Source organism: Oryctolagus cuniculus, chromosome 2, assembly GCF_051225735.1.
Source record: "Oryctolagus cuniculus isolate XC-2025 breed Fujian yellow rabbit chromosome 2, ASM5122573v1, whole genome shotgun sequence".
Taxonomy (NCBI): Eukaryota; Metazoa; Chordata; class Mammalia; order Lagomorpha; family Leporidae; genus Oryctolagus; species Oryctolagus cuniculus.
Window position 1 is genome coordinate 41,930,757 of NC_142868.1, and position 20,525 is coordinate 41,951,281.

At 40.3% G+C, this 20,525-nt stretch overlaps 1 protein-coding gene across 33 annotated transcripts in view; it reads right to left on the bottom strand.

Annotated features, from left to right (window-relative positions):
- The window catches only part of FRYL (FRY like transcription coactivator), a 299,529-nt gene that overhangs the window by 108,529 nt on the left and 170,475 nt on the right, over positions 1 to 20,525 (bottom strand). For all 33 annotated transcript variants that reach the window (XM_070068188.2, XM_089325409.1, XM_089325408.1 and 30 more), the window contains 5 exons: positions 9,116 to 9,195; positions 8,658 to 8,738; positions 5,298 to 5,466; positions 4,935 to 5,027; positions 1,209 to 1,307 (listed from right to left, as the gene is read on the bottom strand). In XM_070068188.2, the coding sequence (XP_069924289.1) occupies positions 1,209 to 1,307; positions 4,935 to 5,027; positions 5,298 to 5,466; positions 8,658 to 8,738; positions 9,116 to 9,195 (522 nt within the window). The remainder of the gene's footprint in view (positions 1 to 1,208; positions 1,308 to 4,934; positions 5,028 to 5,297; positions 5,467 to 8,657; positions 8,739 to 9,115; positions 9,196 to 20,525) is intronic.

Below are 20,525 nucleotides of genomic sequence, written 5' to 3' on the forward strand. Positions count from 1 at the left end.
AAAGAGAGAATCAACATTTTTCATGGAAAAGCACTGGACTTATATGTTTATATTTCACCAAGTATCATAAAAAATGGAAATAATTTTTTAATCTATTTGTAATAAGAAACACAGTCTCATAGAATCATCTCACAGCAAACAGTGACAAAGGATACATTCTCTGTAAGAAGAATCCCTGAAGCTATCATATTAAACTATCAAACATGCCATTATTTCCCAGGCCCACTTGTTCCACACCCAGTACAGCGCTCTGAGCACAGGCTCCGGCATCACAGGGCAAACTGGCATTAATGTTTCTGCTTCCTGTTCGCCAAGTGTATGACTCCAGGAAGGCTGAAGTGAGTGCTCTAAGCCTTGCTTTCCAACATGTCAAGTGGGGAACAATACTCACAAATATCCTCTATGGTTTTGAGGTTTAAAGTAAGACAAAGAATGCAAAGTACTTGATTCAATGTCTGGCACAATCAATGTTTATTATTAAACTTTCTCCAAGGAACAGAAAATTGTGTGAAATGGATGGTGAAGAGGAAAAAAATGTGATCAATCTCTGAATAGAAAAGAAGAATCAGAGAGTCCTAAAAAAATATGAGTATTAAGAATACACTTTATGGGTTTGGCATTTGGTGTAGCAGTTAAGATGCTAACTGACATGCCAGTATTCACACTGGAGTCCTCACGTTGAGACTCAACTCTGCTCCCAGTTCCAACTTCCTGATACTGCACACCCAGGAAAGAACCAGGTAATGGCTCAAGCAGTGGGATCTCTGTCCCTCACATGGGAGACCTGGATTGAATTCCCAGCTCCCAGCCTCAGCTGGGTATTTAGGGAGTGAACCACCACACAGAAGCTCTCTGTCTCTTTCTACCTCTCAAACATTTTTAAAGACACGTTATAAATGTAAAGACTTTTCTAATGTAATATAACGCTACATTTAATCTTTCCCATATTATTACACATAATTTAATGTACTTGTCAAGACAGATAAATACCTAGGAGGAAGACTGAAAACCTATCAAATACAGAACTAGTAAAACTAAGAACAGAAAGTTTAACATAGGGAAAATACATATGTAAAATCTGTCCTTGTATTCCATTACTGGGGTTTTACAATTTCAGATTTTCTAATTCTCTTAAATCTCCACTGAATTAAGAAATAAACTACTAAAATTCTAATTAAATATGTAAAGTTTGAAATGTTTCTCAATACCAACGAATGCTTCTTTCTGGAGCTCAGCTCAAAAGTGGTCTGATAAAGCATCTCCACAAAATTTTTCAAACAAGGAACATTCACTTCATTTTTAACAGCCTAGGCAAAAAGATAATGAACAAGAAAGATGATGGTCACAAACATGAAACTATACAGGATCACAAGAATTTTCTATAAGGTTTGGAACTGGTTAATAATTCACAGGGGTTCTCACTGAAGTGTTATAATGTGCCAAATGACCAAGTGTTAAGTCAACAAGATAAACCTGGTCCCTGCCCAGAGTGAACAGAGAACACAGGCAAGTGAGTAGGCAATGAGTACACAGTGTAACAGGTGTTCTAAGAACAAATTCTCTGCTCTGGAAGCACTCAGAGGGGACGCCATAGGGAAACCCTGCAAGGAAGTAACATCATGGTCAACCCAGCCTATCTTACCTGACAGACTACTAAAGCCTCCCCTCTAAGCTCTCCTGCCATATCTCCCACTACTATGTACCTGTGCCAGCTTCTTTGCTGGCCCTAGAACACATCAAAGCATGCTCTTCTTTCTACTTCCTGTAAAGCTCTCCCTCCAGAGACAGGAAGTCTGACCGCCCCCACATTGTTCTCGCTTTGGTCAATTGTCACCATTTCTTTAAAGTGATGGTCTTTCCTAATCACATGCCTTATAAACTAGCCCATCTTCTATCTCTCTGGCAATCCTTATCCCCTCTAGCCAGGCTACACTGCTCATCACACCTGGCACAATACATGCTTTATATACCACTTACTTTTGTGTTTCTGGCACTGGAAATGAGTTCTTTAACAGCTGGGAGTTTTATTGTATTTCGTGTGCACAGATGAAGCCATGACAAATACAATGCAGTCAATGCAGGCCAGCCAGACAATGATGGAGGCAGGCCACAAGAATGTTCCAGGCAGAAGGAGCTACCTGTGCAGTGGCCTGCTGTTAGGGGTTGAACTGCAACCCCGCAAAATTCTTATGTTGAAGTCCTAGCCCCATATACCTCAGAATGTGCCCTTCTCTGGAAAGATATCACTGCAAATTCCATGAGGTAATTTAGACTTAGGGGGCTCCTAAATGCAGCAGGACTGTGAGCGCAAGGAGAATGCCTTATGAAGATGGAGACGGAGATCAGGATGATGCTTCTACAAGTACAGGAAAGTAAGAGATTTTTAGAAGACCACATGAATATGGTCTTCTCCACAGCTCCTATAAGGAGCCAATCTGCTGCTAACACTTTGATCTCAGACTTCTAGCCTCCATAACTATGTTTCACAACCATGAGACAATAACTTACTGTTGCTAAGTCAATCAGCTGGTGGGGCTTTATTATGGCAGCACTAGCAAACTAATAAACCTAGACACAAAAGCAAACATGACATAAAAGAATAAAGCAACTCCATGATAATTCACCATTCTCAAGTGACTTTCTTTCTACAACCTATTCCTTTTGATGAATCACCTTAAAAACTACAACCTGGGGCCCATGCTGTGGTGCAGCAGGTTAAGCTATGGGCATCTTAGAGCGCTGCTTTGAGTCCTGGCAGCTCTACTTCTGATCCAGCTCCCTGTTAATGTGCCTGGGAAGGCAGTGGAGGATGGCTCAAAAACATGGGCCCCTGACACCCAAGAAGGAGATCTGGATGGAGTTCTGGGTTCCTGGCTGGGGCCTGGCCCAGCCCTGGCTCTTGCAGCCATTTGGGGAGTGAACTAATGGATGGAAGATCTCTTTCTCTCTCTGTCCCTCCCTGTCAGTTTGTCACTCTGCCTTTCAAATAAATAAAATAATTCTTGAAAAAAATATAAAAGCAAATTTGCAACCTAATCCCCAGCTGATAGCTGGCAAAAACCAATGATCAGACAAGGGAGGAAGAGCAAATGATAATTTGGGAGGGATGAGCAAAAATTCCAACCATTAGGAGGAAGAGAAATGAAAGGAAATGTGCTAATGATAACAGACCTGTTATCATAACAATGGCCTGTTTTCTTTTTAATAAAATGAGTCATATTCACATGGTTAAAATTGGAGTGGGAAAGTAAGGGGGCTGCCTCAAACCACTTAAAAACCTTTAATTCATGCTTTTTTTGGTCATCATTAAAAAATAAAAAACTTCCACTATCCATAAGAAAGTATTCAAGATAATACAGGCTGATGCCGGTGCCGCGGCTCACTAGGCTAATCCTCCGCCTAGCGGCGCCGGCACACAGGGTTCTAGTCCCAGTCGGGGCGCTGGATTCTGTCCCGGTTGCCCCTCTTCCAGGCCAGCTCTCTGCTGTGGCCAGGGAGTGCAGTGGAGGATGGCCCAAGTATTTGGGCCCTGCACCCCATGGGAGACCAGGATAAGTACCTGGCTCCTGCCATCGGATCAGCGTGGTGCGCTGGCCGCGGTGGCCACTGGAGGGTGAACCAACGGCAAAGGAAGACCTTTCTCTCTGTCTCTCTCTCTCTCACTGTCCACTCTGCCTGTCAAAAAAAAAAAAAAAAGATAATACAGGCTGAAAAATTCGTGACAACTACTGAGACACTAATATTTTTAAGTGTTTAACTTTTTTTTTTTTTACAGTTCTATGTCCACCTTTTCTAAACACTTTCTAAAGGCAGAATCTGAGTCCTCAAACTAATTCATACAAACACATGGATGACACATCCATGAATCAATGCTTAAAAATGAAAGCCAAAACTGTTCAACTGCTCAACATGAAAATAAATTGGGGCAGGCGCTGTAGTGCAGTGGATTAAATCCCTGGTCTGCAGCGTCAGCATCCCATATGGGCACCAGTTCAAGCACCAGCTATTCCACTTCTAATCTAGTTCTCTGCTATGGCCTGGGAAAGCAGTAGAAGATGACCCAATTCCTTGGGCCCTTGCACCCACATAGGAGACCTGGAAGAAGCTCCTGGCTTCGGATCAGCTCAGTTCAGGCTGTTGTGGCCATTTGGGGAGTGAACCAGCAGATGGAAGACCTTTCTCTGTCTCTCTGGCTCTACCTCTCTCGATAACTCTGTATTTCAAATAAATAAAATGAATCTTAAAAAAAAAAAAATTGGGGGCTGGCACCATGGCACGGTTAATCCTCCACCTGCAGCACCGGCATCCCATATGGGTTCTAGTCGCAGTTGCTCCTCTTCCAGTCCAGCTCTCTGCTGTGGCCTGGGAGGGCAGTGGAGGATGGCCCAGGTGCTTGGGCTCCTGCACCCGCATGGGAGACCAGGGAGAAGCACCTGGCTCCTGGCTTCAGATCTGTGCAGCATCGGCCATGGCGGCCATTTGGAGAGTGAACCAACGGAAAAGGAAAACCTTTCTCTCTGTCTCTCTCTCTCACTGTCTATGATTCTACCTGTCAAATAAATAATAAATAAATAAAAATCTTAAAAAAAAAAGAAATTGCTTCATGTTTTGACATGTTAAGTAGAATAAAACGTGAAAGAAAAAAACAGATTGGAACCAAAATCCATTTACAGCCAAGATGGAATAAAGGGAACTAGATTAACCCTACCATTGGAAACAACCCAAACAAATGAACAAAATATATGAAAAGTTATGCAAAACACTGCCCATCAGTCAACAACAGAAAGTGACCCCAGAGGAAAGGGAAACAAATGCAACAAGTTCTTGATGGCCCAAGATTACTGTCTTGCTAGAGTTTTGGGGGAAGAAATGAAAGTATAACTCTGTTAGCTTCAAATGACTCATGAATGGTACAAAAAGAAAAATATACTCACAGCAGCTACAGGGATCAGAATCTCCACAAATAAACCAGCAAGTGCATGTTTTATATCTTTATCCTTTACTTCTAAGAAATACTGAGCACATTCCTTGAAGGGAAAAACAATATATTTAGATTAACAAGAAAGGAAATATCACAATAATTTGAAGAACAATCTGTTATTTTACCAAAAACACTATGGTCAAAGCATCCTTTAGTCAAGAAATAGGAAGTCAGTTGACACTTGTGACAACTTCCCATTTGTAACAAGAGATTAAAAGTGATGACATTAATCCACCTATGCTTTGTTTCTCTAAACAGCAGGGGAAACCAATGTTGTTAGGATCATCTACTTTGTGCAGTTAATAAGGTACGTCACCTGCATAAACTGAAATGATGCTTCAAAATCTTCTACGGGATACATTTTCACCCGGAAGAATTTCATTCCCATTATTAAACTGATGACACTTTGTACCACATGTGGGCTTTGTTCCTTTTGTCGCAGTTCTTTCAATTCTGTCACGAATTTCTTCCTTACAGCTTGAAACCTTTAACACACATACACAGAGAGAGAGAGAGAGAGAGAGAGAGTTTGATCTGAATTAGCAACACTAATTTCCTAAGAGAAAGAAGTCACAATGTGTGTTGCCTATCATATTCTTTCTCTGCCCTCAAAAAATTATTGGGAAAGCACACAAAGGAAAATTAAAGTCAAAAGGGATTGTTGATTTATTTTCAAATTATTAGTTCCTAAATGAAAATTAAGAGGATTTCTTTGTTCCCAGAACGTTATCAATGTGGTGTTGTCACCATTTACAAATTAATAATAGGAAAAATATGACCAAATAACTTTTCCATGAAACATATCCAAGTAAATAAAAAAATGTATCTTTTAATAAAGTATAAGATTAGAAGTATATGGAAAAACAGATTGGAAACCACAATCGTGGTTCCACTGCAGAGTACTAAATGTCACTTGAAATTACTATGTCATCACACTGGAGAAGAGCCATGGAGAAGGAGGGCACAGTTCTCCCAAGGTGAGGTTTTCAGAATCTGAGCCCCTGGATTCAGACCACCACAATCATTAAGGCTAGAAATTTTTCTCTGCTTACCTTTGAAAATGATACCTAACCCTTTAGTAAACAATACTTAATTATACCCCTCTCTTTATATTATGAAATAACCAAAGATGTTCCTGTTACGTGGAGGCCCTCTTCCTGACAGTTAAAGTGACCCCAAGTGAAGCATGCTTTCCAATAACCACTGACTACAGTGAGGGAAAAGAAAACCAAATTCTAATGAAATACAGACACTTGACAGGAAATAAGATAACTTATCTATTTCAATTTGAATCGTGGAGAATACAACATCATTTTTGCCTGCCACTGTTTTAAAACCTTTCATTAAAAAAAATATTTATCAATAAAAATCCTGGCCCTGAAATAATATTAGAACTCAAGGATTTTTTTCTATATTAACCAATCAAAGAAAATACACTTCTAATCCAGCTCCCTGCTAACGCGCCTGGGAAAGCAGCAGCAAAATGATCCACACCCTGGGCTACTGCACCCACGTGGGAGACCTGGATGGAGTTCCAGGCTCCTGGCTTCAGTCTAGCCCAGGCCTGGCTGCTGTGGCCATTTGGAGAGTGAACCAGCAGATCGAAAATTCTCCCTCTTTCTCTCTCTCTGCCTTTCAAATAAATAAATATCTTTTCAAAAACAAAACAGACAAGATTCCAATATACCCCAACCTCTACACCCCTCCCCCTTTCCCAGTCCGCTCTACCCCACTAGCCAGCTCCTCAGGTGCTAGCAGCCTAACCCACTGTGCATCTGTCCATAGTTTGCCCCATGCTTACAATACAGACAAGTGGAAAACACCTCAATATCGCTCAATATTACAAATAGACTAGTGAGGCTGGCATCACCACATGATGTTACTAGTCATTCGGATTACTATTCTGCCCATCTAGAGTTAGCTCCGCTGTGAGGCAATATTCTCCTGGATTCAGCCTCCACATGCATTATTTAGAATTTCTGGCCTATAGTCCTGAGACAGAAATTAATTTTTGCTGAAAGTCAAAATATCATGAATTACCATGCCACAAAAAGAAATACATCGTTACTGATATCTATGCTTCTTGTATGTTTTTTGGGAAAGTTAGGGATTAATCATTGATTAAATAAGATTAGTATTATCTATGTCTAAATCATTTTAAAATACTTAAACTATGTTTGAAGCTCTTTAGTATTGGTTACTCAAGGTTCCCTTGTGTATTACAAAGGCTAAAAAATATATATTAGATAAAAGATATTACTTAATGTTAAAATGCTAACCAGTAAACATTAACAATAATTGTGCTTGTCTTCTTAGAGTTTACAAAGGATGTTACATGATTTCAGGAACAAAAACTCTTTAAAAAGCATACAACAAAATGTGAATTGGTACTTTTTTCACTGTAAATTTCCTACTGTCAGCAAAGGAAGTCCCAAATCTTCCACAATGTTTAGAGAAACCACAAGATGCTAAAGTTTACTATTTACTAGAAGGATGACTCAGTACAACCCAATCACTATACTACTAACGAATAACATTTGCTTAAAACTTTTTTTTTAAATCTGAGATGCAGAGAAACAAATACAGAAAAAGCGCCCATTTGCTGATTCATTCCCCAGATACTTTCAACAGACCTGAGCCAGTGACCCTAAGCCAGCATTACAGAACTCAGTCCAGATCTCCCTCATGAGTGACAGAAAGTACCTTCCAGACTCTTCATTTCTCCCCAGGAAAGTGGGGTCAGTAGCCAGAGACAGGTATTGAACCCAGACACTTCTAAACAGGACATGGGCTTCTCATATACTATGCCAACTGCCTGCCCCTGCATAACTTTGAATGGAGTAATCTAGTAACTTTCATCTTTCCTTTTTGGCATCTCTTGTACCTATTTAAATTAATTAGTATTGAAATAAATAAGATGGGGGCTAGTGCCATGGCTCACTTGGTTAATCCTCCACCTGCAGCGCCAGCATCCCATATGGGCGCCGGGTTCTAGTCCCAGTTGCTCCTCTTCCAGTCCAGCTCTCTGCTGTGGCCCAGGAGGGCAGTGGAGGATGGCCCAAGTGCTTGGGTCCCTGCACCTTCGTGGGAGACCAGGAGGAAGCACCTGGCTTCTGGCTTTGGATTGGCGTAGCTCCAGCTGTGGCAGCCATTTGGGGGGAGAACCAATGGAAGGAAGACTTTTCTCTCTGTCTCTCTCTTTCTCTCACTAACTCTGCCTAATAAAAAATAAATTAATTAAAAATAAATAACTAAAAGAAATAAATAAGATGATAAGAAGATATTTTATTGCTATCACAGAAATTAAAGTACTTAACTGGAAAGTTGTAAAAAGCTAACTAGCTCCATAAAGAGTTCTAAAAGAAAGATTTTTTTAAAAACGCTTCTCATGGAAGTGTTAAAAAGTAAGGAATACAGTAAAGTTGACTGCTTTTGATAATTTGTGACTTTTTTGATTCAGAAATTTATGGAAAATCCCACATAAATGAGAACAACTTGTGAAACTGAGGTACGTGTGTTTAGTGTCCCTAAGGATTAGGGCAGTAATAAGTGGCGGAGCAGACCTTACAATAATGCTCTGATAAAAATGGTGGCTATAAAACTATCAGTGTCTATTGTATTAGTTTGTAATGAAGCATTTTAATACAAATCAAAATCAATGATTTATAAAACTTACTTTGATTGGGCAAGAACCCCTATGACCTCTGCATATAAATCTGCAATAATATGCACGTTCCCAGTGTTGGTTCCTGAATATCTAAAATAACAAGAGAACAAACATTTCATTAAAGTTTTCTGCAAATTCATTCTTAATAAATTTGAACATTCCTTATAAGAGTGTTATATAATTTTCTCTAAATATTCATTTATAGAATAAAAACGCACACAAATTTTCATTTATCTCCAGATTTTAACTTGGCATGAAATTTAACTTTCTGGTTCTTTTAAATCCAACTGACAGTGTTATGAGATATTTTTACAAAAACTTTCTTACAAGCTTTTTGTGTGCATTCAAGAAAAATGGGAAGATAATTGCTTTGAATGCTTAAAAAAAGATCAAGAACTCAAATTATATTTAAAATAGCCTAAATTTGGATTGTAGAGAAAAACAATTCAAGTTAGTATTTTACTTACCCTTCCTTATGTTTAAAGTGCTTAAAAGCTAAGTTCAGAACTTCGTGAACTAAGGGATCAGGTACAGGATGAACAGGAATCTAGAATTAAAGAAAATGATCCAGAGAGAGCTAATAAGGTATTGATTAGTCTTTCATGAGCACTCTCATTATTTTAACTAATCAATTTTAAATTTTCATGATATAATCTATTACTAATCTCCCAATCTTCCTTTTTTCAGAGAATCTCATTGATTTCCCTAAGAACTTCGTTACCCATCTAACTCAATAAACTCTAAATTAAATAAATGTAGCTTTATAATCGCAAATCATTAAACTGTGGACTAAGTAGACGGACAGGCAGCAGTTATTACTACTGTTGTTATTGTTACTGTCAAAAGCTAAAACAAGAACCCTGCACAAGGCTATACAAAACCCACAAAAAAGCAACCTTTGTAATGAGCCAGTCCCACATTCCATAAAGTTCAATTTTCCATGATGAACAGCAGCCAAAAGGAACACAATCGCCAACAACTATAAATCCTTTATGACTTTATTGTTAGAAATGTCATTTAAACATCCTCATTTAAGTTTCTTTAAAACTAAATGCTAGTTCTCAACATGTAAAAAAAAAATTTAAATCAGTAAATAAAATCCCTGTTGCTCTCCACATATCATCACTAGCAACAACTTGAGGTATCTTTCCAGACTTTTTCTCACACTCTCCCAACACTCATGATTGCATATATGCCTCATTATATACCTTTCCATGTCAGTGCTTAGAGTGTCTCTTTATACTTCTTTAGACCCACATAACACTGTGTATATGTGCATGTGTGTGTCAATTTATTTAACAAGCCCCCTGTTAAAACAGTTCACTCCAGATTTTCCATATTCAAACAGTATTACAATAAACATTAATACATTTTATATTATGAAGAGGTTATCGTACAGTTTTGCCAGAAAGAGTCCAAAAGGGGAAACTGATAGGTTAAAGTGTATACAAAAGTCACTGTTGATACATGTGGAAGGATGCCAACAAGTTTAGAGAGAAAAAGAGTTAAAAGTTTATTTTGGTGCAAAACTTGAAATCTATGCACAGTTTTGTAATATAATACACATGTCTTTAAACTTTTTAAAGACCTTTCATATAGATGGTTTTCAGAAATTTTTTGCATCAAATGGACATTTTGAACTACCTTCACATAGCCATACAGAAAACAATGAAAACATTTCTTTTTTAAAAAAAATTCACATATGATTAATTTTTAATGAAATAGTGGATAAGATTAAATTGTAAAAGAGATATTAAATAAAAGCAAGAGAGCTACAAAGTAGATTAAGGGGAAAAAAATCGAGAACTATAATTTCTCTGAAATGATCAGAATGACTCCAGTGGGTCTGATGAAGGAGAACATTTTATTAAAAATGGAGATTATTTTTAAAAAATGGAGATTTCTCGGGGCCAGTGCCATGGCATGGTGGGTAAAGTCACCACCTGCAGTGCTGTCAGCCCCTATGTGTGCAGGTTTGAGTCCCGGCTGCTCCACCTCTGATCCAGTTCTCTGCTGTGCCCTGGGAAAACAGTAGAAGATGGCCCAAGTCCTTGGGTCCCTGCACCTACATGGGAGATCAGGAAGAAGCTCCTGACTCTTGGCTTTGGATCCGCTCAGCTCCAACCTTTGCAGCCAATTGGGGAGTGAACCAGTTCCCTCTCTCTTCCTCTTCTTTTTTTTTTAAAAATTTTTTAATTTTTTAAATTTTTTTATATTTTTTTGACAGGCAGAGTGGACAGTGAGAAAGAGAGACAGAGAGACAGAGAGAAAGGTCTTCCTTTGCCGTTGGTTCACCCTCCAATGGCCGCCACAGCCGATGCGCTGCAGCCGGCGCACCGCGCTGATCCGATGGCAGGAGCCAGGTACTTCTCCTGGTCTCCCATGGGGTGCAGGGCCCAAGCACTTGGGCCATCCTCCACTGCACTCCCTGGCCAGAGCAGAGAGCTGGCCTGGAAGGGGGGCAACCGGGACAGAATCCGGCACCCCGACCGGGACTAGAACCCAGTGTGCCAGCGCTGCAAGGCGGAGGATTAGCCTAGTGAACCGCGGTACCGGCCCTTCCTCTTCTCTCTCTCTTTCAACTCTGCCTCTCAAATAAATAAATAAATCTTAAAAAAAAAAAAAGAGAGAGAGAGAGAGAGAGAGATTTCTCACAAAGGTGAATCTATCAGAAGGGCACTGGATTTAGTTGTGAATAGTGGTCAAAAAATTAGCTTAACATGTGCCTATAAGAAAGACATTAGATAAGAATAATCAAAATTAGCTGGTGCGGCAGCTCACTAGGCTAATCCTCCGCCTGCGGCGCCGGCACACGGGGTTCTAGTCCCGGTTGGGGCGCCGGATTCTGTCCCCGTTGCCCCTCTTCCAGGCCAGCTCTCTGCTATGGCCCGGGAATGCAGTGGAGGATGGCCCAAGTCCTTGGGCCTTGCACCCTCATGGGAGACCAGGAGAAGCACCTGGCTCCCAGCTTCGGATAAGTGCAATGCACCAGCCGCAGCGCACCTCGGTGGCCACTGGAGGGTGAACCAATGGCAAAAAGGAAGACCTTTCTCTCTGTCTCTCTCACTATCCACTCTGCCTGTCAAAAAAGAAAAAAATAATAATAATCAAAATTAAGTTGTAGGGGCCAGTGCTGTGGCATAGCAGGTAAAGCTGCCTCCTTTGATACTGGCATTCCAGGTGGGCGCCAGTTTGAGTCCCGGCTGCTCCTTTTCTGATCTAGCTGGCAGTGGAGTATGTCCCAAGGATTTGGGCCCTTGCACCTACATGGGAGACCCAGAAGAGGCTCTGGGATCCTGGCTTCAGTCTGGCCCAGCCCTGGCCATTGTGGCCATCTGGGGAGTGGATCAGCAGATGGAGGATCCCTCTCTATTTCTCTCTGTAATTCTTTTCAAAATAAATCAATACATCAATAAATAAATAAATATTTTAAAAAAATAACGAGGGTAATAAATCCAAGAAACTCAGTAATTATTCATTTACATTTATCCATCAAAATGAGAAGGTAACTAAAATCACATAACACTGGCATCACTTTTTTTGTTTTAAAGATTTATTTATTTCTTTATTTGAAAAATAAAGATTTGTTTATTTACTTATTTGAAAGGCAGAATTATGGAGAGGCAGAGAGAGAGAGAGAAGTATTCAATCCCCTGGTTCACTCCCCAGATGGCCGCAATGCCTGGAGCTGGACTGATCCAAAGCCAGGAGCTTCTTCAGGTCTCCTGCATGGGGCAGCTTGGCCAAGCACTTGGCCCATCTGCTACTACTTTCGACGGCTATAGCAGAGAGCTGGATCAGAAATGTAGCAGCTGGGACTTGAACCGACACCTATATTGGATGCCAGTGATGCAGGAGGCGGCTTTACCCACTATGCCATGGTGCCAGCCTCTGGCACCACCTTTTTTTTTTTTAAGATTTATTTATTTACTTTAAAGTAAGAGTTACAAAATGAGAGAAAAAGAGGCAGAGAGAGATAGAGACAGATCTTCCATCCACTGTTCACTCCCCAGTTAGCCACAATGGCTGAAGTGGTGCCGATCTGAAGGCAGGAGCCAGGAGCTTCCTCCGGGCCTCCCACATGGGTGCAGGGACCCAAGGACTTAGGCCATCTTCTACTGCTTTCCCAGGCCATAGCAGAGAGCTGGATGGGAAGTAGAGCAGCCGGGACACGAACCTGTGCCCATATAGGATGCAAGTACTGAAGACTGGGGCTTTAACTCACTGTGCCACAGCGCCGGCCCCCTGGCACCACTTTTAAAACACTGTCTCAAGCACAGGGAAGGCATGTGACATCATTTCATAAAGGGCTTTGGTGAACTTTCAGTCACGGTCAAAGGATATGGCTGTGACACTGGCTTAAGAGCCTGGAAAAATGACTTAGGATTTAGTGTTGACCCCAGAAGGATCAGAAAGACCATTCATTTCACATTTCCTAGAAACTGACACAGCCTTACTACCTGAACCTGGAATTCAATTTGAAGAAAATGTACCATGGGGGACATTTCTATTCTTCCCTATCACAAGATAAAATAAGCATTATTTGATGAAGAAGCCAAAATGCAAACACTTATGTTTGCAGGTCTTAGAGACTCTTTCAATTAAAAGTACTTTGATGATACCAGAAAGAATTGAAGTTTGTTCTTTGTAGAAGCTGAGGCTTTTAAATCCTATGTCAATAACAGGTAAAATCCGATTTTTTTTACATAGTAAATTTCAGAAATTCAGACACTAGACAAATAGCTTACCCTTTGTCCCACACTGATTACCTGAGAATTTAGCCCAGAATTTCTCTAGCAATTAGAGATACTTAACTAAGAATTTTATGATTGGTTTATATAATTATAAGAATATTCAAATCTCTTATGGAACCTCTAGTAGTGAAATTGGCACCAAGAGAAGCAATGACTTGATCAGCCCTTGTCCTGGCTGTCGAGGAACAGCTTACTATTTTATTCTTTTTACTACTTTTTTTTTCTACTTAATACAATTGGTTAAACTCTTTACTTAACTCAGAATTATTCTTAGGTGTTTAAATCCAATTGAAAAGTGATCCCTGTTAAAAATAAGAGTGGGAATAAGAGAGGGAGGAGATGTACAGTTCGGTACACATTCCTTTGGACTTACCCATAAGAGTAAAGCTAAAAACTTGCCATGGGACTCCAAATCCCATTAAGTTGGCAGGTACCAATGCCATCTTACTACTTAAAGTGATCATTTTAAGTGCATAACTGATCATAAAGATAGGAATAAGTGTCAAAGAGATCACATAAATAAGACTAAGACTCTGTGGCAAAAAATGACCTAAAAGAGAGCTCTGTGGGTGAGATCCCAATGGAAAGAAGGGCCATCAAAGGAGGAAAGAGCTTCCACTTTGATTATGGCCTCGTCTAAATAATGTCAGAGTTTGTGGACTCAAGAGGCTTCCATAGCCTTAGCAGCTCATGACAAGAGCCTCAGGTGATCACTGTCATCAGAAATAAAGTAAGAGTGTCAATTGTTAAATCAACAACAGGAGTCACTGTGCACTTGCTCCCCATGTAGGATCTCTGTCCTTAATGTGTTGTACTATGAGAATTAATGGTAAAACTAGTCTTCAAACAGTACTTTATACTTTCATGTGTCTGGGTGGGTGCAAACTGTTGAAATCCTCACTTAGTATAGAAGTGATCTACTGTACATAAAGATAATTAAAAATGAATCTTGGGGCCGACACCACGGCTCACTAGGCTTACTGCGGCACCGGTACCCTGGATTCTAGAACCAGTTGGGGCACTGGATTCTGTCCCAGTTGCTTCTCTTCCAGTCCAGCTCTCTGCTGTGGCCTGTGAAGGCAGTGGAGGATGGATGGCCCAAGTGCTAGGGCCCTGCACCCACATAGGAGACCAGGAGGAAGCACCTGGCTCCTGGCTTCAGATCATCACAGCGTGCCAGCCGTAGTGGCCATTTGGGGGGTGAACCAACGGATGGAAGACCTTTCTCTCTGTCTCTCTCTCTCACTAACTCTCCCTGTCAAAAAAAAAAAAAAGAATCTTGGGGCTGGCACTGTGGCGCAGCAGGTTAACACCCTGGCCTGAAGTGCCGGCATCTCATATGGGCACCGATTTGAGTCCCAGCTACTCCACTACCAATCCAGCTCTCTGCTTGGCCTGGGAAAGCAGCAGAAAATGACCCAAGCCCTTGGGCCCCTGCACCCGCATGGGAGACCCGGAAGAAGCTCCTGGCTCCTGGCTTCAGATCAGTGCAGCTCCAGCCGTTGTGGCCAACTGGGGAGTGAACCAGTGGATGGAAGACCTCTGTGTCTCTCTCTCTCTCTCTGCCTCTCCTTTCTCTGTGTAACTCTGACTTTCACATAAATAAATAAATCTTTAAAAAAAAAAAAGTGAAACTTAACGAAGAATGGGATGAGAAAGGGAGCAGGAGGTGGGACGACAGTCGGGGTGGGGGTGCGGTATGGGGGAAAGAACCGCTATAATCCGAAAGCTGTACCTACGAAATTTATATTTATTAAATAAAAGCTTTCTAAGAAATAAAATAAACCGCCACATTAAAAAAACTCTTATAGGCATACACACCTCCTCATTATAATAGTGTAACAATCACATATTATTGATATAACAATCTCAGAATACTGGCTGGTCACTTATGTAGACATGTGGCAACCCTTTCCTTACTACCTTGAGAAATCTCTCTGTAGGACCATGCCATTCATTGCATATCAAGAGAACAATGAATAATAGTATATCCAGAAAATTCCTTTATAACCATACCAACTTGTTCAATTTCTTAGAAACAAACTAAATCAAACCTTTACACAATAAATAAAAACTTTTTTTTCATGATAAATGCATAGAAACAACAGGGACTTTTCAGAACCAAAGCTTCTCTTTTTACTAGCTGTGTCAACTTCTACGGCTCTGGTTTCTCTAAAATGTAGATCATAGATTAAGGACCCATAATTATTATCCTTGAGAGAAGGCAAGCCCCAGCATACTGTAATTGAAACTTGTTTCTTATCTTCTTCCCGTTGTACCTTTCTCTAAAAAGGGCTCAGCCAAAATTTTTACCTCCTGGAAATGCAGAGCAGATGAAGTGGTTAGGATATAGAACAGAGAAACTGAAGGCAAAGGCAAGTGAGAAAATGGTAGGAAATCAAACCCCAGGGAAGCAGGAAGGCAGGTGCGGTAACCCTTGATTTTGCCTTGCCTGATTTGCCTGGATTGAGCCAAATAAACTGGACCCCAAGACAACAAGAAAATGACTGAAAGTGAGTCACCTGGTAAGTCCCAGTTAGTATGTGTTTATTTCAATGATAACCTTAGGGCAGGGCAGACATCTGTCACTTGGTGATGCCAAACGTTAGCCATGAACAGCACAGAGAGATCTGGATCAAGCACAGCCTCACTCCCAGAACTGACTTCCCAACTCAGGTCACTAACATGCAGGCTAGCCTTAAAATAATATAAAACAGTGTTTTAGGTGATTTCACTTCTATACCTCACATACTGTGCTGTCCTGTGGCTTACCGCAATACCCTCTGCACAGGGAGGTTTTGTGTGTTCTAGGACAGAGATAGGAAACAAGAGGCAACTGAAACTTTTGATTTCTCCCAGAAGGTCCTAATTCATTCTAGCTCCATCTGAAGTCTAAGCCAGAAAACGAGGGAAACACACGGTTGTGCTGCCTGCTCCTTCTGCCTGCCCTCTCCTACCACCAACAGTACTTTCTACATGTCTACGTGCCAGGTGCTAGGTACACATTTCTATATGCATTATTTATAACCAACTCAAAAGGTGAGTAATTTGTTCTCTATAGAGGAAGACACTGAAGTTCAGAGGTTGGTAAATACTGCTTGTGGAAAACCTGTCCCCCAGCTTCTCAATGAAAGGGCATTTAATAAATGAAACAAGTGAGATCTACGAAAACTTTTGATGTTATACCTAGAAAAGAAAGATAAATATAAAGTGAAATTGGCATACCTTTAATATTTAGGAAGAAAATGAACAACTTCTAAAACTGTTAAAGAATAAACATTACAAGAATGCGCAGATGTTCTAGAAGTCCCTATCTTTCCTTATATTTTCAGTATAAAAAAAAAGAAAATGTATCTTCTCAAACTCAATTCCAAAAAAAAGAGGGGAGGAGAAAATTTAATTTCGGTTCAGAGGAAAAGAGTTGTACTTTCATGAAGTAATGGTTTCATTCTTAGCATCAAAGATTGTTTAGATCTTGCAATTTGGTGTGATTTTAGAAGCAGCTCTAATTTTTCTTCAAGATTCAAGAAAACTATATCCTTTTACTAAAGAGTACCCAAGCCTAGGGCTAGCATATTAGCACATCAGATTAATGACACTGAGTAGGTCGCCACTAGCACCCCATATTAGAGTACCAACTTTAGTCCTTGCTACTCTGCTTTCAATCGAGATTCCTGCTAATGTACTTGGGTTTCTACCACACATGTGGTAGACCAGGATGGAGTTACTGGCTCTTGGCTTTGATCTGGCCCAGCCCTGGCTGTTTTAGCCATTTGGAGAGTGCAGCAGCAGATGGCAGATCTCTTTCACTCTTGCTCTCGTTCTCTCTCATTCTGTCTCTCACTCTCTATCACTGTGTCTTTGAAATAAATACATAAAGCTTTACAGAAAAATACCCAGGGTAACTCCAAGATTACTCTTAACACCTTCTTCCAAAATGCAATGCTTTTATCACATTAGAAAAGCAAAAACAACAATTATTGTTTATAGCCCTTATCTGTACTCCTGAGGATCAGTGGTCTTTCTATTTACTACATGTTGAATTCTTTATTTAGTGGAAGATTCAGCTTGTGATTATAAAGTAAACCGAAACCATGTTATAGCAAAAACTATTAAAAAAAAAAAAAAAGGAGGAGGAGGAAGGATGTGAAGTATCATTATGTTCTAAAACTCTTACATAAAGGCGTTGGCATTGTGGCGTAGCAGATACAGTCACTGCCTATAAACAGTGTCATATGGTTCAAGTGCTTGGGCTACATCTACATGGGAGAACTGGAAGAAGCTCCTGGCTTCAGATCAACCCAGCTCTGGCCACGGCAGCCACTTGGGGAATGAACCAGTGGATGGAAAACCTCTCTCTCTCTGCCTCTGCCTCTGCCTCTCTGTAACTCTGCCTGTCATATAAATAAATAAATCTTTAAAAAAAATGCTTTTGCTAACTGGCAAGGAGAAAAGGATTAAAAAAAACCCTGTATGTATGAAATACATTAAACCTGTTCACTTTATATAAATATAAAAAGTTAATACAGTTCTTATGATCCAGTATATTATTATTTTATGCTTTATTTTTTGAAAATATTTTATGAACTTTAATTTGTCTATTTACTCTGGAAGCTAAAAGACCACATTTACTGGTGTATTCATTTGATAAATATTAGAAATACACAGTCTTTCTGATTGCTATGTTCTTTGCTTTCAGAGCTCACAGAGCCAGAAAAGAGACAAAATCCTTCTCACAGTTCCTCCTCTTCACTTTCATCAGGTTCAGCCAAACACTCTAACTCAGGGCCAGTCCTTCAGGGATGTGGAGGGTATAATCATATTTTTCCTATCATATCCATACTTACATATGGATGTTACAAAATGGAGGTAATACAGTATATGCTATTTGATATCTCACAACATTTAATTCAATGCATATGAGAACTATTTTCCTCAAGTCAATAAATATTTTTCAAAACAAAACAAAAAGTAAAGAATAACAAAATAGGGATATTGGGGAGGCAGCAAGATTCACTCATTAGCTAAATGACCAAGTCTTGACACAAGAGAGAACAGATTCACACATAAGCAAAAAGAAGAATCACCCAAAAATGTGAACCTTCAACATCAGAAAGGCCAATGTAAAAACCGAAAATGCCAAGGATCTATTCTACACACAAACAAGATTCCACCACTACAGCTAAGCAGATGGGGCCAGCGCTGTGGCACAGTAGGTTAATCTTCCACCTGTGGTGCCGGCATCTCATATGGGCGCCGGTTCTAGTCCCAGCTGCTCCTCTTCCAATCCAGCTCTCTGGGAAAGCAGTAGAAGATGGCCTAAAAGCTTGGGTCTGTGCACCCACATGGGAGATCCGGAAGAAGTTCCTGGCTCCTGGGCAGCTCCAGCTGTTGCGGCCATTTGGGGAGTGAACCAACGGAAGGAAGGCGTTTCTCTCTGTCTCTCCCTCTCACTCTCTGTAACTCTACCTCTCAAATACATAAATAAAATCTTTTTAAAAAAAAAAAATAAATAAAGCTAAGCAGAGAGCTTGAAATGGCTCATAGCTAGATTTCCCAACTTTCTTGTTTGTTTCAAAGAATAAATAAACAAATAAAATTCAATATAAAAATAAATTTACTGGGGCCAGCAATGTGGTGCAGCAGGTTAAAGCCCCGGTCTGCAGTGCCAGCATCCCATATGGACATCAGTCCTGGCTGCTCTACTTTTGACCCAGCTCTCTGCTATGGCATGGGTAAGCAGTAGAAAATGGCCCAAGTCCTGCACCTACATGGGAGACCTGGAAGAAGCTCCTGGCTCCTGGCTTTGGATTGGCCCAGCTCCAGCTGTTGTGGCCATTTGGGGAGTTTATCAGTGCATGGAAAAGCTTTGCCTCTGCCTCTCTGTAACTCTGCCTTTCAAATAAGTAAGTAAGTAAATAAATAAATTAATAAATAAATATCTTTAAAAGAAAAAGGTAAGAAAATTACTTAGAGTTTTCCAAATGTTCTACCTGATGTCTGAACATGCCTTAATCATGGATTATAAAGTCCTTGGTACTGGCCAGTGCCGTGGCTCACTTGGCTAATCCTCCGCCTGTGGCGCTGGCACCCCAGGTTCTAATCCCAGTTGCAGCGCCGGATTCTGTCCCGGTTGCTCCTCTTCTAGTCCAGCTCTCTGCTGTGGCCCGGGAGGGCAGTGGGGGATGACCCAAATGCTTGGGCCCTGCGCCCGCATGGGAAACCAGGAGAAACACCTGGCTCCTGGCTTTGGATCGGCATAGCTCCAGCTGTGGCAGCCATTTGGGGGGTGAACCAACAGAAGGAAGACCTTTCTCTCTGTCTCTCTCTCACTGTCTAACTCTGCCTGTCAAATAAATAAATAAATAAAAAAGTCCTTGGTACTAACACACTATAATCTGTAGTTGGCCATTACCCCAATCTTACTTTCCTGAGAAAACAAAATTATTCTTCTATCACCTTGAGTTAACTTTGTTCCCATAGTGACCTACTTTACTTAGTTTCATTTTATTTATATTAACTAAATTTTTTTATCTTTAACTTTGTTATGATTCAAGCTTTAATTCTGTAAGATACTGACCATTTTACCTAGCTTCATACCAATGATTTCAACAATAAGAATAATTTTATTTTTAGCATTAAAAAGAGCAAATCTAGAGTAAGAAAAATATGATCTAGCCTAATAACCTTCAACATCTGTAAAATCAAAGAAATAGATAGCCTTGACTGTGCACTTTGCATTCACCATATATTATTGTATTTAATGCTCATGATTTTACAAAAATAATCATTCTTTTTATAGAGGAAGAAAGAGTGGGTAATAAGTTCCCCAAAGTTACAAGGCAAGCAAGACTGCTTGGGACAGTAACACTTGCTGGATTTACTCTAATAATCAGTTGGCACAATGGATACAGAGTCCTTCATGCATTAGCATTCTAAGCATGTATGATCATTACTGAGTACTTCACAAATTATCCAAGGAATAAATGATCTATAATACATGAGTCCAAGGACTAACCTACAAAGAAAATGTACTGCTCCTGAAAACTGAAGCACTATGTATCAACATGTCAATACTCTTGAATCTGTCTAACTCACCAAAATACAACTGAATCACATTTTA